Source organism: Setaria italica, chromosome VII, assembly GCF_000263155.2.
Source record: "Setaria italica strain Yugu1 chromosome VII, Setaria_italica_v2.0, whole genome shotgun sequence".
Classification (NCBI taxonomy): domain Eukaryota; kingdom Viridiplantae; phylum Streptophyta; class Magnoliopsida; order Poales; family Poaceae; genus Setaria; species Setaria italica.
The window spans coordinates 21769216-21785782 of NC_028456.1; the positions used below are offsets into that span (position 1 = coordinate 21769216).

At 49.1% G+C, this 16567-nt stretch overlaps 3 protein-coding genes across 4 annotated transcripts; 1 reads left to right on the forward strand and 2 right to left on the reverse strand.

Moving 5' to 3' along the window:
• Window positions 1-2453: 2453 nt before the first annotated feature.
• On the forward strand, window positions 2454-4358 carry LOC101766570 (ETHYLENE INSENSITIVE 3-like 5 protein). 2 transcript variants are annotated; one of them, XM_004975771.2, is made up of 2 exons: window positions 2454-3723; window positions 3877-4358. In XM_004975771.2, exons 1-2 carry the CDS (start codon window positions 2596-2598, stop codon window positions 4174-4176), a joined length of 1428 nt encoding a protein of 475 aa, XP_004975828.1. In that variant the 5' UTR covers window positions 2454-2595; the 3' UTR covers window positions 4177-4358. The 2 variants fall into 2 exon arrangements, with proteins under 2 accessions (XP_004975828.1, XP_004975827.1); XM_004975770.2 differs by having other exon boundaries at window positions 2455-4358.
• A 6287-nt stretch (window positions 4359-10645) lies between these two features.
• LOC101767264 (chlorophyll a-b binding protein CP24 10B, chloroplastic) lies at window positions 10646-11923 on the reverse strand. The gene is made up of 2 exons (XM_004975772.4): window positions 11622-11923; window positions 10646-11530 (listed from the first exon to the last, which is right to left on the reverse strand). The coding sequence occupies exons 1-2, from the start codon at window positions 11828-11830 to the stop codon at window positions 10981-10983; spliced, it is 759 nt and encodes a 252-aa protein (XP_004975829.1). The 5' UTR covers window positions 11831-11923; the 3' UTR covers window positions 10646-10980.
• Window positions 11924-12383: 460 nt separating this feature from the next.
• Window positions 12384-15126, reverse strand: LOC101767659 (short-chain dehydrogenase cctT). The gene is made up of 3 exons (XM_004975773.3): window positions 14592-15126; window positions 13522-13681; window positions 12384-12981 (listed from the first exon to the last, which is right to left on the reverse strand). The coding sequence occupies exons 1-3, from the start codon at window positions 14947-14949 to the stop codon at window positions 12645-12647; spliced, it is 855 nt and encodes a 284-aa protein (XP_004975830.1). The 5' UTR covers window positions 14950-15126; the 3' UTR covers window positions 12384-12644.
• Window positions 15127-16567: the final 1441 nt, after the last annotated feature.

Below are 16567 nucleotides of genomic sequence, written 5' to 3' on the forward strand. Positions count from 1 at the left end.
TTTGATGCATTATTATGCTAGCAAAGAAATTCAACACTGCTGCGTTGCTTTGGTAGTTTCTCTATTGTCGAAGGCATAGATAGCCTGGTTGTGCTGCTTCACAGTTTGATTTAGGAGTCCTAATGTTAGGATGACAGTAGGGCGCGCATCGCGTACCGAATGTTCTAGTGAGATATTAATGATCAAATTATTACAATAAAGACTGTGCAAGGTCAAACTATGACATAAGAAAGGAGGGGGGAGTACATTCTCAAATCTAAAAAAAGTGCAGAGATATGGCGAGGCACTACTAGTCAATTGACTGTTTTCTTCATAGTGTCCATTGGACGTCGTCTTTATAATCTACGGAAGGGGAGAACAAGGTGAGGGGGTCGCTATCCGTCAATTGCATGCTTTTCTCGTTGTTTACTGTTAGAATCTGATACCTCTCGTTATGTGCAGCAGCTTCTGATCTAGAAAGAAGAAAATTGCAACCTCTCGTTATGTGCAGCAGCTTCTGATCTAGATAGAAAGAAGAAAATTGCAACTACGACACGAGCTTGCACCGTATCGAGAACAATGTAGATGAATTTCGTGAAAATATTAGATGGCGGTGTTGAGTCAACCACGACAAGAGAATAGAATTTTGGCGAAGCCGACTACAAATTTTTTAAGCACAACTCCAAAAACTTCAAAAGAGTACAAGTGATTGTCGCTCCCTCACAACCCTATTTGACCATCTAGAACCCTTCGATTCTTGCCCTGTACAAGAATCTAGTACTACAGAACTATCTAGCCTATCCCTCTTAAGCACTTCTAATTACCTTTCACAAGCTTTGGATGAGACCTTAGTGTTTGCCTTTAGCTTGATTTATTTCTAGAGGTTCCACTCCCTTATTTATATAGTCCTCTCCAAGATCCTCGTACATGCAAGTAGGAGTTACACCTAGTATGATTCAACGCTCAATTTTCAATAATAGAAGTCCTAATCAAACTTGAATTTGAGTCACATACAACATTTACGGCAATTTGCATACGACTTCATTTTTCACTCCTCTAGTTTACGCATCACATCCTACTTTTATAACCCTATAACAAGATTTGCTGCCCTACCCCACTGACCAACGCGGCAGCACCCTCATCCGGTAGCTCTCCCACTGTTGCCACCCTCTTCGAGCGTTTTTGTCGCTCGAGCTGCTGATCAAGCTCGTCGCTCACCATTGAAAATCCTATTTTTCAGACAATTGAAAGTTGAAACACATAAACATGGATAAATATAGGGGTTTTCAATGACACGCCCGCCCGCCAGTATCATGTGATGTCTTTGGAAATTGGATTATCCAACAGCAGCTCCAAGACGTGCATATTTAGCCACCACCTCCTTAATGGAGCGACAATGCTCATTCATTTTTTTTTCCGGTTCAGAAAAGGATTGGAAACAGAACGGGTGGCTCAAGCAGCAACAGCTTGGCATCGACCAAAGAAGTTCAAAGGCGAATGCTCATGTGCATCAGGCACCGATCGGTTTCGAACTTTCGATATCTGTCGCGAAACCCGATGCGTACCTAGCTAGACAAGTCAACGCCGAAGTTTGGCTTTCAGAATATTCTGGGTGCTTGCATGAAGTTTAACCTGGTTACATCGGATGTTTGATGCTATCGGATGTTTGATGCTAATTAGTAATATTAAATATAGATTAATAATAAAATAATTGCATAAATGAGGGCTAATTCACAAGATGAATCTTTAATCTATGATTAGCACATATTTACTGTAGCATCACATGTAGACTAATTAGACTTAATAGATTCATCTAGCGAATTAAACCTCATTTATATAATTATTTTTATTATTAATCTATATTTAGTATTTCTAATTAGCATCCGAACATTTCATGTGATCCGAACTAAATTTTAATGCAAGTATCCAAACACCGTGTATGTTGTCGTCTGTAAGCAGCTTCCGCTGCGTCAGCGACGACGCTAACGCAGCATGAAACAGTCACAAATGGCTCGCATGCACCATGCAAGCTCCCTCTCCCAGGGATCGCGTCCACCGTACGTCGGAGACATGCGCGCGGGACATGGCGAATCTCCACCACGCCTTCGCATGAATCGCTGAATGCTCGCCACACCTCGCCGGCCGTACGAAGCTTCTAGCGCTGCTGCTTTCCTTCGCCCCGGAGGTTCCTCTGCACCTGCCTTCCTGGCCTCCATTAATTCATCGTCAGGTAGATCGATCACGCCGTAGACCCACGTCTGCCGATTAGCTAGGCCTAGGCTTGGCCTGTGATGGCAAGCATTTGCAGCAGGGGTAAAAAGTGTGAGGGCGCGTCCTTCGCATGTGCACGCGCTGGTTTACAGTGCGTACCTAACTGTAACAAGACGACGACGGCCAGTGGCGTCCCTTCCGGCCCCGAGGCGCTGCCACGGCGAGCGTTCTTCTACAACATTCTCCGCGCCACGCAGAGATTCGCCGGGACCTTTTTAGGCGGGGCTCGATGGAGTCGTCCCCAGTGCCCCACCACCTTTCTCCATCAACAGTCATCACTACTTCCGATCCCACTGCAAGCATCACTACACAGTACACAGTCGCCACGCGCGCACATTTGAGGCCATGGAGAACTGCGAGAGCATCGATTACTATCAGAAGCCTTCTTCTCATGCTGCCAGCAAACCAACCACCATGGACAAAGCCTTCACCGAGGACAAGGGCAAGGTCGATGACCATGCCGCCGGGCAGGAGCCGGAGAGCCAGGATGAGTTCTTCAGCGACTCCGAGTCGGGGTCCGAGTCCATCGAGATCGCCAACCTCAAGAAGCGCATGTGGAAGGACCAGCTGCTGCTCATGAAGCTCGAGGGCCGCTCCGGCCGCGACCGCCCCCACCCCGACGCCGGCCAGGGCCAGCAGCAGCAGCAGCCCGGCGCCGACCACTGGGACCAGGCCCTGACCAAGGAGAAGGAGGAGACGCCCCAGGCGCGGTACCGGCGCAAGGCGATGCTCCGGGCGCAGGACGGCGTGATCCGGCACATGCTCAAGATGATGGAGGCCTGCAACGCGCGCGGGTTCGTGTACGGCGTCGTGGACGAGACCGGCGTGCCCGTGTCCGGCTCCTCCGACAGCCTCCGCGGCTGGTGGAAGGACGACGTCGGCTTCGACAAGGCCGGGCCACTGGCGCTCCTGTCCGGCGTCCACCAGGCGGCGGGTGACCCCGGGAGCCCCATGGCGGCGTCGTTCCTCCACGGCCTCCACGACATCCAGGACAGCACGCTGGGCTCTCTGCTGTCGGCGCTCATCCAACACTGCGAGCCCCCGCAGCGGAGCTTCCCGCTGGACCGGGGCCTGGCGCCGCCGTGGTGGCCGACGGGGCAGGAGACCTGGTGGGGGTCGCAGGGCGAGGCCCAGGCGCACCAGGGCCCACCGCCGTACCGGAAGCCCCACGACCTGAAGAAGGCTTGGAAGATCTCGCTGCTGAGCGCGGTGATCAAGCACCTCAGCCCGCGCTTCGACCAGATGCGCAAGCTCGTGTGGCAGTCCAAGCGGCTGCAGCACAAGATGAGCGCCAGGGACGCCGAGACCTGGTCCAAGGTCATCACCCAGGAGGAGGCGCTCGATCGCCACGCGCAGCGCGCCCTGCAGATCACGCCGCTCGAGGAGGACGAGGACGATGACGGCGGGCCCGACGCCGGTGACGTCGATTCCCCGCTAGCGGCGGCGCACCACGTCGACAAGCGCAAGCGCAAGGTCGGCCGCGAGGGCGACAGCAACGCGGGCGGCGGCGGCGGCGGCGTCGACGTCGGCAAGGCGTTGCTGGCGCTGCCGGACATAGATTGTGTCCCCGATGCGGACCGCAGCTCGATCGACGAGCTCATGAGGCTCTATTACCGATGCCTGCAGGGGACCGAGGACGACGGCGAGCACGACGTCAAGGGCGCGGTGGCAGTCGTCAGGGACGGCGGGCAGCACAGCGGCGGTGGCGCAGTCGACGAGGCCGCGCCGGTGGCGCACCGCGACATGTTCCTCCACGGTTCGCAGCAGCACGGCGGCGGTGCTGTCGTCCCTCATCAGGCCGCGGCGAACGACGCGTCGTCGGTGCACGAACACGACATGCTCCGCAGCATGCTGGGAGTCGCTGATGTCGTGGACATGAGCGACTTCCTGAACAGCCCGATCTGGCAGTGGGGGGTTTACGACTGACTAGAGTGGTGAGTTAGCTAGAACGACACGGTAAGGGCTAGGTGGAGTGCTATGTTAATTACTTACGCCTGTTTAATTATTTCCTCAAGTTCTTTTAATTTTATTCCGGTGAGCGATAAGCAAGCTAAGTTTGTTTGGAATTCTGTCTTCATTCTCCAAGATGAAGGAAGAAACTTCTGTCATCTGCAGCGCAAGAGTCTTACGCATACCCCTCTGCACGGTGAAGTTCAGACGCTGGCCTTAGCGTGTGCAAATGGTTGCTGAGCAAGGGCAAATTAAGCAAGTGATGCTGCATGCATACAACATGTGCATCCATTGCTGCCCCTGCATGTCTAATAACCAAAATTTTTGTCGGTTCAAATAAATTACATTTTTATGTATATTACATTTTTATGTATAGTACTTCCTCCGTCCCAAAAAGATAAAAGAATGTGATCCTGGTTTGAATCTTGTCCAAAAAGAATGTGATCCTGTGAGTTGATTGGAAATAAACTTTTAAGTGGGAAAAAAAAACAAAACATGCTATTCCATCCGTCCGTCCGTATTGATAGCTTTTAAGTGAGGTTGGAGTACTAGTATTGATAGATCACCACACGCTCGACCCTATCCATCCGTCCGTCCGCGAAGCCTCCAGCCTTCCGCACCGGAAAATAAAAAACACGGCAGCTGAAGAATCGCGAGAAAGGTGAGAGGCGCTCGTACAGTCGCACCACCCTTACCCCTTCTATTCCTCCTATCCAAATCCAATCATCCGAGCCTCCAAGGTCCCAATCTCATCCTCTCCCATCCAGATCCAATCATCCAAGGCCCCAATCTCCTCCCTGTTCGGCGTTGTTGCCATGGCTGGTGGCAGTAGGCCCCCAACCCATCGCTGCAAGATGCGCCACCGCATCAGTGCGATGAAGGAAGGCGCGAAGTTGTGCAACAGTGGCGATGCTGGGAAGCTGAATCACATAGTTGGTAAGACTCCGTCAGGGAGGTGGAGGTGAGCAGTGCAGAGGCCGCTGCTGACCTCCCTACGAGCACGGATGTCTTGGACACGAACATAGTTGCCGATGGTGTGGAGCTGGCTGCTGAGGGTTCTCTAGGCGTCGTTTAGGTGGTCGCCAAAAAAGCTGCCGAAATGGCTGCCACCATGAACCTGACCCCAGAGGTGCAAGCATTGGCAGTGCTTGCCAACATGGATCTACTCTTCCACGACGAATTTGTCATCATGTACAAGATCCTGGTACCTATCTTCTTCAAACCATAGTGTATCTGTTGTTGGTTTATGTATGCTGATGAACTGCTTTTGATGTCGGATAGTGCTTTTGATGTGGCATCATGCACCCCTGTTACGTGGCATGTAAACTAATGATGTTAGGTGCGATGTGAACTAATGATGTTGTTAGGTGAGATGTGAACTAATGATGCTGTGTGATAGATATGTTACTGCAACCGATTGATGTGTTACTACACCATTTGCACGTTTATGAAATGTTACCCAATTTTATAAATATAGGTGGTGGTCCTAACTGAGTATCACAGTAGCAGTACATTGACCAAGTTATAAAACTACAGCAGCTAGGCATTACACAACCATTACATGGCTCATACCAGGACCACATTGATATTACATTGCCATGACAGTACCAATACATGGGAGCAAAATGACTATACTACATAATCCTAAAGCAACTAAGTACCCAGGGACTCCATCACACTCTCATATAGTTGACGATCACAATTCAGGGATCTGGGAAGGAGGCCTAGGATCTCAAGCCTTTCTTTGTTCATGTGAGGGATCTTGTATTTGTTCCCTCTACCAGCCTTCATCACCTCAATCAAGCATTCTTGTAATGTGAGGAAGACATTTCTCAGATCATTTACATCATAATTTTGAAATTTGTTCTTGACATTTGCAATCAGTTCATCCAAATTTGTAGAGGTTGTTGTATCTATCTTCAATTGAAGGGAAGCATAAAATCCTAGATCTAAGACATTCATATCAGGGGAATTAGGGGGTTGGTTGATGAGGTGGATGTCAAACCTAGTTTGGGCTGCTGCTCTTGCAAAGTCTTCATCATCAATCGGGACATGAGTTCTAGCATTATCCTGTTGAATCCAAATAGTTTCCCTGCTTCTTCTCGAGGCCAACGAGTTTTGATGGCGCATAGGACTTTACTAATCAGGTACCATCTCATAGTCCCCCTTGATCTGTTACCACTTCTTCTTTTAGCGGGTTCCTACGTATAATGGCACACAAGTTACCTTTGTGAACACATAACATAAACTAATTGATATGAAGCATGTAGGTTCGTATACCTTTCTTATTAAAGGCCAGATGCCTAGCTTGCCATCAAATGTGCAATTACCTTCATCGTCATACCTAGGCTTGGCAACTACAGTTAAGAACATCACATTTCCAATGGCATTCTTGTTGGGGACAGTCCGGTGTGGCTCATCCTCATCCGGATGCAAGTAATAGGTCGTATCCCATTTTGTGGCATTGTACCACTTCTCATCCAGGTGGATGATCTTACCCATTTCAATAAACTTTGGTTCAGTTTGCAATCTACGTGGATCTAGCATTGAAACACACCACCGCAATCTTTCCTTTTTGTTCGATTCCGTTAAATATGGCTTTATTGTGTTAGAGTGTCGTCTTAGGAGTCCTTGTTTGAACAACCTATGTAATGTGCTTTTGTTTGAACCTATGATAGGTCAACTTCAACCTTTTTTCAGCCATAGTTCTTGGGCTTTCTAGAACCGATATCAAGTGGTAGTCCATTAGCATGGCATTGCTTTGCACGCTTCCAAATCCTCCACACCGCTGATCAATAGACATTGAATAATTCAGCAACCCTGTTTGTACTGTTTTTTCTTAGTTTTCCATTGACACTTCTCTCAAGCAAAGCTTCATATATTTGTTATTTTTGAGTTGGGGTAAGATCTTTTGACCTAGTGTGAACATTTGCATTTCCATGTCCACGTTCATTGCTTGAGTCATGCAGCTCGTCTTGGTTGAAGACAATTTGAGTTGGGGTAAGATCTTTTGACCTAGTGCGAACATTTGCATTTCCATGTCCACGTTCATTGCTTGAGTCATGCAGCTCGTCTTGGTTGAAGACAATTTGAGTTGGGGTAAGATCTTTTGACCTAGTGCGAACATTTGCATTTCCATGTCCATGTTCATTGCTTGAGTCATGCAGCTCATCTTGGTTGAAGACAATGTCCATTTCCTCAGTGTGGACACCATACTCGTGCATGTCCTCCTCCATGGCCTCGAAGTAGGCATCACTTACTAAAAAAACTACAGATTAGTTGTGTAGCGCATATTGGCCATTCACATAATATATGCATTTGTAAAACACAGACTATTATGCCCATTTGGTTCAATAAATTTTGAATCAATCATATTTCTATCTCGCATTCCATGTTTAAATTAACCAAGGTTGGCTGCTATTGATTAAAAATAAAATTGTTGTGCATAATTATGAAAAACAAAGAAGATTAGTGTAGGTTACTGATCATACTCTGTTGCATTTCTTCGTGTTGGCCAGGAACTAGTAAATTGAGATAAAAATCATCTTGTTCATCAAGAACATCAAAGGCGACATCTCCATCTGCTTGCTGTTCAATATGAGTAGGTTGCACATTAAGGTCTGGTATGGCCTCTCCATGTGCTTGGTGTTCATCATAAGTAGGCCGCATATTGAGGTCAGGTATGGCCTCTCCAACAGTTTGGTGCTCATCGTTAGTAGGATGCACATTGAGGTCAGGTATGACCTCTCTAACTGCTTGGTGCTCATCATCAGTAGGATGTACATTGAGGTCATGTATGACACCTCCATCCAGATTAGGTTGATGTTGTTCATCATCAGCGTGCACTACAATGAGGTAAGTACAAATGTAGATAGCCAATTTCATTCTTGTACTCGTAACAATTATAGAGATGAAATCATGAAAGAACTTACCTGAACTGATTGCTTCATTTTTCCCTCCAGCAATCTCACCTCCAGCAAGTTGTGCTTCCTGTGCTTGATGGATTTGGAAGGGTTGTTCCTCCTCCGGTGCCCTTCATTCAGGTCTGGTAAGGCTTCATGGATGGGGATTGGTAGTTCATCTGGTGGCTCCTTATTCATGTCATGTCAGTGAAGGGCTCTCCCTGATCTGGTGGTTCTGAGTTGAAATCAAAAATCATGGGAGCTGGAGCACTCTACGCCGTGAGCAGGAAATGAAAGGAGATGGGAGGAAGAGTTACCTGGTGGCCACCGTGCTTTTGTAGTATGACAAACTAGCGCCAAATGAAAATTTAAAATGTGTGGTCATGGTTATTTTAGCTTCTGTTGTACTTCCATTTGTAAAAAATGTGGTCGTGTATGCTGCGTGGCTGTTGTCACCCTAGTTGCCTGGTGTCTTAGGCATTAGATGCAATGAACTTGTAAAGAATTCTCCAGTAAGTCTAGATGCAATGATGGAGAGCAGGGTACATACATAATTTCGCATCTCTGCTAATCTCACATTGAAACTTGACAATTCCATCCTTTCTGGGACGTAGGAGGTATGTATCAAGAATTCCATATCAAGAATTCTAAGGCCTTGTTTAGTTGGCGAATTTGGGAGGTGCCAAATTACTGTTACAGCACTGTAGCACACTGTAGCGTTTCGTTTGTATTTGTGAATTATTGTCCAAATATTGACTAATTAGGCTCAAAAGATTCGTCTCGCAAAGTACAACAAAACTGTGCAATTACTTTTTAATTTCATCTATATTTAGTACTCCATGCATGTACCGCAAGTTTGATGTGATGGGGAATCTTCTTTTTGCATAGTGTCAAAGTTGGAAGTTGGGAGTAACTAAACATGGCCTAATTAGTTTGTTCGTTCCGAGGTGTCAGATAAACATAGGACCTTGTCAGGTACCAGAAGAAGCACCAGTTCGGTGTACCAGCTAGTTCCCCGCCACATTTTCTTGGCTTCAGTGGGGTCCAATGAACTATCTTGCTTGCGTCACCTAGGTATAGTTTATTTGGCACAATACGGCATTCAGCTGATGCAATCAAGCAACCGCCTTAGTCAAACAGGAGGACGACGACGACGAGACCATTTCACTGTGTACGTCTTGCTCCAGTGTTTTCATTCTCCGCCAGAGCCGTTTCCCGCCGGTGAGCGCCTACCTCTATCTTCCTCTCGTCTCCGATAACTTTCATCATTAGATTACTCCATCCATTCAAAAGTATATAATATTTAGAAGAAATTAATTAATTTAATTCTAAATTAATTAGCTTGTTCTAAATATCATATATTTAAGAATGGATGCAGGATTCACTATCCTTTACCATGTTAACATGTCTCCAATACGAATCATCTACATTCCGATCCTATCTGTGGACTTTCTTTCAACACGTACTCCCACACCCCCTTCAAACACTTAGTGGCGCCTTTGCTGCTCCGACAAACAACTACTATTTTCACCATTTCTTCTTCCTCAATATTTTTTCTTGCACGCTCTGGTGTTTGTCCTCCACCCTAGCCCTTCCCGCTAATAACTCGAAATTTTCTTATTGAGAAACCCTTCCCTACTCCCAAACCTATCCTTGCTAGAGCTGGAGAAGATGTGGGGGAGGAGAGGGGAATATCGAATGTGGAAGGGACGGAAACGCTCGAGTCAAATATACCAAATCTGCGCAAAGATTAGTCAAAAGTTAAAACATACCAAATATGATAAGAAAAGATCTCTCCGTTCAAACTATTGAGAGATCGGGCCGCCCTCGATCACCACGCAAGACACTTGCCTTTTCATTCCCATTTGCCAACCCTGCGCACCATGGTGCCACCTCCTGCTGTTAGCCTGTTACCAATGAGGTCCATGGATCTACCATCGCCATCACTGTCCATCATACGCACATATCATTGTTCTTCTCTCTCCCCGCTCCGCGCTCTTCTCAACTTCCACCTTCCAGTGGCATGCGGGTCCAGGTCCCACAAGTCATTGCCACGAGCAATGGCATAATATAAGGAATTTTAGGAACATTCTGTGGCACGGGGTGAATTATTCCATCCGATTTTCTTCCACAAACCACTCCCTTGCTAATCACTTCAACGTCTGTCTTCCCCCACCACTAGTATTATTGTCCAACCGGCTGTCCTCCACCACCATGGCCATTTTTAACCCCTACGACCACACTATCCCGCCTGCCAACCATCAGTCCATCACCATTGTTGCTATATCCTCTATAGCTGGACATTACCTCAATCGTTGTTAGAGCTCGCCAAAGACTGAAAATGGTGCAGGTCGTCGAAGAAAAAGGCTACATGAAGAAATGGGGTGGTCTCGTCCGAGAAAATGGTCGCATGGAATCTACAATCAAACCAAAGTTAAGAAATTCAACAGACTTTGCCTCCCTGAATGAGTCGACATACATCTAGCATTGTTCTAACAAAACCGACAACAAGTGGCTAAAAAAAGATCCAATAACAAGCAATGTTGTTCTAAGAGATCAACGAAATGTCCTCACTCATCCTGCCTTAATTGATTCCAGAAATCGATCCGGACTATATTACATGGTACATACATGGAAAAAAAGAACTCCCCATTTGGTTCACGCACACCACCCAAAAGAAGTCACGAACACAGATACATTTGCTGCTACGCGCTCTTCTTTAGCCTCCAATCACCCAATCAATCCCATGCAAGGTCCATTGATGCATGCGTCTGATCTGATGCAGCAGTACGTCCCCTCACCGCGCGCGCAATCGTGAACTAACTCGGCCGATTCGATCGATGAGTACAAGTACAGACGGCAGGGTCGCGGTGGCGAATTATAGGCCGAGCGCGCCGAGCGGCGTCTTGCCCTGTCCGGCCTCGAAGTAGAAGGTGAGCATGGCGAGCATGGCGATGCGGGCGTGCTTGATCTCGGCCAGCTTGAGCCGCTCGAGCTTCTCGGTGTCGGGGATGTAGACGCCGTCCTTGACGGTGCCGGCGAGGCCGAGCGGGTCGAAGAACTTGCCGCCGGGGTATCCCTGGTCGCCGGTGAAGTTGGCGAAGTTCTCGGCGGTGCGGGACCATGGGGTGGCCCACTCGACGGACTGCGAGTCCGGGTTGAAAAAGTCGACCCACCGCTTGGATTCGACCCACCCCATGAGCAGCAGCTGCGTGCCGAGGAGGGAGCCGAAGGAGAAGGGTGCGATGGCGCCCGGGTCGGCGCCGGCCTCGAACCAGGGGATGCCGCTCCACGCCTGGCCGACGAAGATGCCCAGCACGGCGGCCATCGCCCACCGCCCGTGGATCAGCTCCGCCTCGCGGTACCACTTGAGGAACGCCGGGTCCTTGCCCAGGCCCAGTGGGTCGAAGCCGAAGTCACCGGGGAGTCTGGCATATGAGGAAAACCGGCGTCAGTTCCGGTTCCAGCTCCAGCTTCCCTCTCAGATCAGGAAAGCAAGAAGAGGTAGAGATAACTTACGAGCCATCGAGCCATGGCGGGTTGATGAACTCGGCGTCGCTCTTGAAGGCGGGGATCCACGACTTCTTGGCGGCAGCCGCGGCGACGACGAGCGCGCGGCGCGGCGCGGGCTTGGCGGCGGCGACGGAAGCGGCATTGGCGAGCGCGTGCCTGGCCCCGAGGAACGGGGTCTTGAGCACGGCCGCGGCGGAGGTGGACGCGAGCGCCATGGCCTGGTGACGGGGTCAGGTCCTTCCCGTGGCAGAGTTTGTGGCTGGCTGGCGGCGGGTGGTCTGGTGGGCACGTCACGGTGGTTTGATATTTAATCGTGGCGTGCGCGGCGCGGAGCAGCCACAAGAGGGCGCGGGAAATCTCGGGGGCGGTAGGATGGATAGGGCACCGGCCAATGGGGAGCGCGCGCCATCGGATTCTGCCGCGCTGCCGGACGCCACGTGGACGGCAGCCTCCCACTCTTGATTCGGGGCGTGGCCTGGTCCTGGCTGCCTGCCTGTGTCACTGCCTCTGTGGCGAGAGGGATGGACTCGTAGCTGTCGTAGGACTCCCGTTAGGCCGTTACTGTGGCCCGTACCTGCGACTGCGATATCTTTTTTTAACCTTTGGAGATGGCATATAGGAGTACCCGCCGTCCTCCGGCGCCGGCCGAGACGACACTTCAGCGTGACATAGATCTTTTGCATTTTTTTGTTCTTGAGTTTTTGCACTTCAAATTGTACAAGAAGCTGGTGTTCATTCTGTACAAGAAGCTTATGGCAACTTTATTCAAGGAAGAGAAATTCAAGAATATTAGCAAAGCACCAGACAACCAAAGGATATCAGCTACTTGTGCAGCTACAATATCAATGTGTCACAACCATGAACTTTTCACTCGCGACCAAGGAAAAAATTAGAGCTGTCCATATCAATGTGTATGAACTTTTGTGGTTACAAATACCCTATAAATATGGTAATTAGGATACGAGTACTACGAACTGAACCGGGCCTGAGCCGCAATGTACAAGTACAACCATCCTATACTTCCAGGCACTAGCATTTCATGACCAGCCTGTAGAAGTAATCTCTAAGGCAAAGTGGCGCGTAATACAACGTGGACAGAACAGCAGTGAACTGGCCGTAAGCGAAGAAAGCTGGAGGATTCTTCTTCAGAGCCAATGCAACCACCTTCTTTGCAAGCTCTGATGCTGGAGTAGACCCAGGGCCCTGGGAGACGTCAGTCCTGGCTCGGAGTGATTCCTCATACTTCTTGTAGTACTTCCACTCATGCATTTGATCATACTTCGCTGCAGACTTATCCCCAAGATTCGACTTTGTTCCTCCAGGGGCAACAATCATCACATTTATGCCGAAGCTTTTTAGTTCAACCCTGCAGTGAAGAGTTTCTATCGAGTTAGGATAACAGCTATGGAAGGAAGAAGTATGGAAAAAACCATGTATAAAAAAAAACCCTGCAGTGAAACAGAAGCCACAAACCATGTATAAAAAAAAACATAACAAGCAGCCAGCCATGGAGCAGTACAACAATAAATATTGGAAACTAACACAATTGTTGTTGGGATCTTGCCACATGATCAAATTATCTGATGTGATGCTTGAGAGCAATGATGAAGGAATCACATAAACACATCATTAATAAATACAAAAATAATACCCAATGCTAGTATGCTACTGTCTCTGTTATTTATTTCCCAACAGTTAAATTCAGAGTTTTTAGATTTAAAACAGGGTATTTAGAAGCAATATCCCAATAATTAAGCCTATATACAACTGACTGACCCTAAAGCAAACTAGCAAACTCTCTTTCACAAACATAGCATAGCCAATTAGATCCCTGTGATCCTTGGCTCCAGGTTTTGATGCTGAAATAAAGATGTCAATATAAGAATAGGTAATACTATTCACAAACCTTAGTGAGTCACTCAATGCATGAAGAGCAGCTTTTGATGCTGAATACACACCAGCCCATGGTCCAGGTGCCATAGCAGCAATACTTCCAACATTCACAATTGTACCTTTTCTTGTCTCCATCATGTGAGGAATAACAGCTTGAATCATCCTCATTGCACCTACAGCGAAAAGGGGCAAAAGTTATATACTGCAATAAAATCAATATTGTATCAGAACATCTGAACATAATAGTATCTGAAAAGAAGTAAAATGTGAGCCATCCAAGCACATCAACTGAAGTCAACAAACTATTCAATTCTTCAACAGCTCAACTAGGTTAAATAGTAAGTGGAATTACATCCAGTCACTTTGGTTGAAAAAATTAACCTCCATGATGACATAGAAAAGCTAATAGTTGGCAGTCTTGTGCTTTCAAAAACTTCACAGTTTAAGAGGTTATCCTTTCCACCATTAGAAAAGAGATCCAATGGAGCACATAGCCTGAGAGACAATTTTATAACTCCGCTTAAATCTAACATCTTCATATTGACCACAAGTTTTGCTAGTGATGACAGAAGAGGGGTTCTACTTGAACTCCTGACTTTACAGGTTCAGATTTTACTAAATGCTGTGTTTATGAAATCCAAGATCCCTTCTCTGTGTCAAAGAAATCTGACCACAGGACCCTTTAATATGATTTGAAATTGGACCGTACACAACTAGACATAAGGATGACCTAAATCTTAACCAATCTTTTGCTAACAAGCACTCAAATTCTGAAGCACAATGTCCAGTTTCCCAAGTGATGAAATAAAATTCACTGTTTAAGAAATTAAAATTACATATAAATATGTTCACATAGCTATTCCTCTCTACCTAAACAAAGCGTCCTTAGTTAGGACCAATTAAAGAAAAAAAGACTTCATAGTAATCCATGAATCTCTAATGCCCTATTCAGATTCCGGGATCTAAAATTATGTCCTCCTTCGACAACATCGCAATCACGGGATACCAGCAAGGCCAAACAACGCAGTAGTGCAGTACTAGACAGCAAGCAGAATAAAAGAAATGAATTTTCCCAGTACGTACCATAGACATTGGTGTCGAAGACCTGGTGGAAGGAATCCATGGGCACCTCGGCGAGCGGCGCGACGAGGTGGACCCCGGCGTTGTTGACGAGCACGTCGATGCGGCCGTGCTCCCGCAGCGCGTCCGCGACGGCGGCGCGCGCGCTCTCGTCGGACCGCACGTCGAGCTCCAGCAGCAGGAACCGCGGGTCGCCCTGGAGGTCGCGCATGGAGCCGCGCGACCGCGCCGTGGCCACGACAGCGCACCCGGCCGCCGCGAAGGCGCGCGCCATCGCGTGGCCGATGCCGCCGTCCGAGCACCCCGTCACCAGCACCACCGGCCGAGACCGGTCCCGCTCCTCGCCGCCGGACGCCGCCATCGCCGGGGGTGGGATTCTTGGCTCGGGATCCGGTTTCTTGGCTGGCGCAGGGCGGCGCTCGTAGTTAATCGCCGATTCCCGAGCTGTCGCCGCGTACCAGATTCGCGCAGTTGCGTTCAATGCTGAAATCCCGTGGATTTCTTTTGTTTTTGACGAAGAGGACCAGCCGCGGCGGAGGGAGAAGCAGTTAGGGGATGTTTGATAGCGAGCGCTCAAGTTTAGTCCGTCACATCGGATGTTCGGATGCTAATTAGAAGGATTAAACATAAGTTAATTATAAAACTAATAGCAGAATCCTTAGGCTAAATCGTAAGACGAATTTATTAAGCCTAATTAATCCATTATTAACCAATGGTTACTTTAGTACCACATTGTCAAATCATGAACTAATTAGGCTTAATAGATTCGTCTCGCGATTTAGCCTTGGGGTTGTGCAATTAGTTTTATAATTAGGCTATTTTTAATACTTCTAATTAGTGTCAAACATCCGATGTGACAGGGGCTAAAATTTAGCCCATGCCTCCCAAACACCCCCTTAGTTCGGCTCACGGCGATGGTAAGGTGGTGTTCTTATCGGATTACTCGATAGACTGCTCGTATAGATGGCCAAACGGCGGTCCGGCCCGGCCTAGCACGAGCCCAATTAGACCCGCCTGTTTAGGTCCGTACAGTAACCATGCCGGGTCAGGCCAGCCCACGTGTTGAAGGAGCGGCCCAAGCTCAACCTGCTGCCTTATTAGGCGGGCCATGCTAGCCCACTAGCCTAGCGGGCCTTAGCGGCCTGGCCGTGCTCGTGCCGGCCCACGGCACGGCTCCAGCTCTTGCATTTTTCCAATCCCCACCGCAGCCTGCATTCCCCCAAATCGGCGATGCCACCACCAAATCACGTCAAAATCACCACCAAATCGGAGCAGCAGTACAGCAGCAGCCAGCAGGGACTTGCATCGACGAAGGGGTGCGGGGAGGCGGTGAAGGGCCGCGGGAGGAGGTGGCCGGGGGTAGGTGGAGGCCGCCAGGGGTGGGGGAGGCCGCGAAGGGCTGCGGGAGGAGGCGGCCGGCTCCGTCGCGGGAAGAGGCAGCTGGGGGCAGGGCCGTAGGGGAGGCGACGGAGGACCGCAGGAGGAGGCGGCCGGCTCCGCCATGGGAGGAGGCCGCCGGGGAGTCGTGAGGAAGCGAAGGACGAGGGACGGGGGGACGCGGCGGTCGCGAGGGAAGGGCGAGTCACGAGGGAGGTGACGGTCGGTGGGATGAAGGTGCCGTGAAGCAGATAGGGTTAGTTTAGGAGGAGCAGTCCACTAGTTTTAGATGGACACGGAGGTGAGCCAAACCGCTCGTTGCTGTCCCACGGGCTAAATAGGCCGCACGGGCTAAGGCAGCAGCCCAAGCCCGGCTCGTGGTGTAGGCTGGGCCAGCCCGGCCTGCAAGGCCGCCGTGCGGGGCCGTACCTGGACCGGACTAAAATGGCGTGTCGTGGGCGGCTCACGGGCCGCGGGCCAAACGGCCAACTATAAATGCTCGGTGACACAGACGTCGATTGTTGTTACGAAACGGAGCCTGTGAAGGACTCTCGTCGAACCAATAGCTGAATTCACAGTACAAAAGGAATTATTCACGAAAA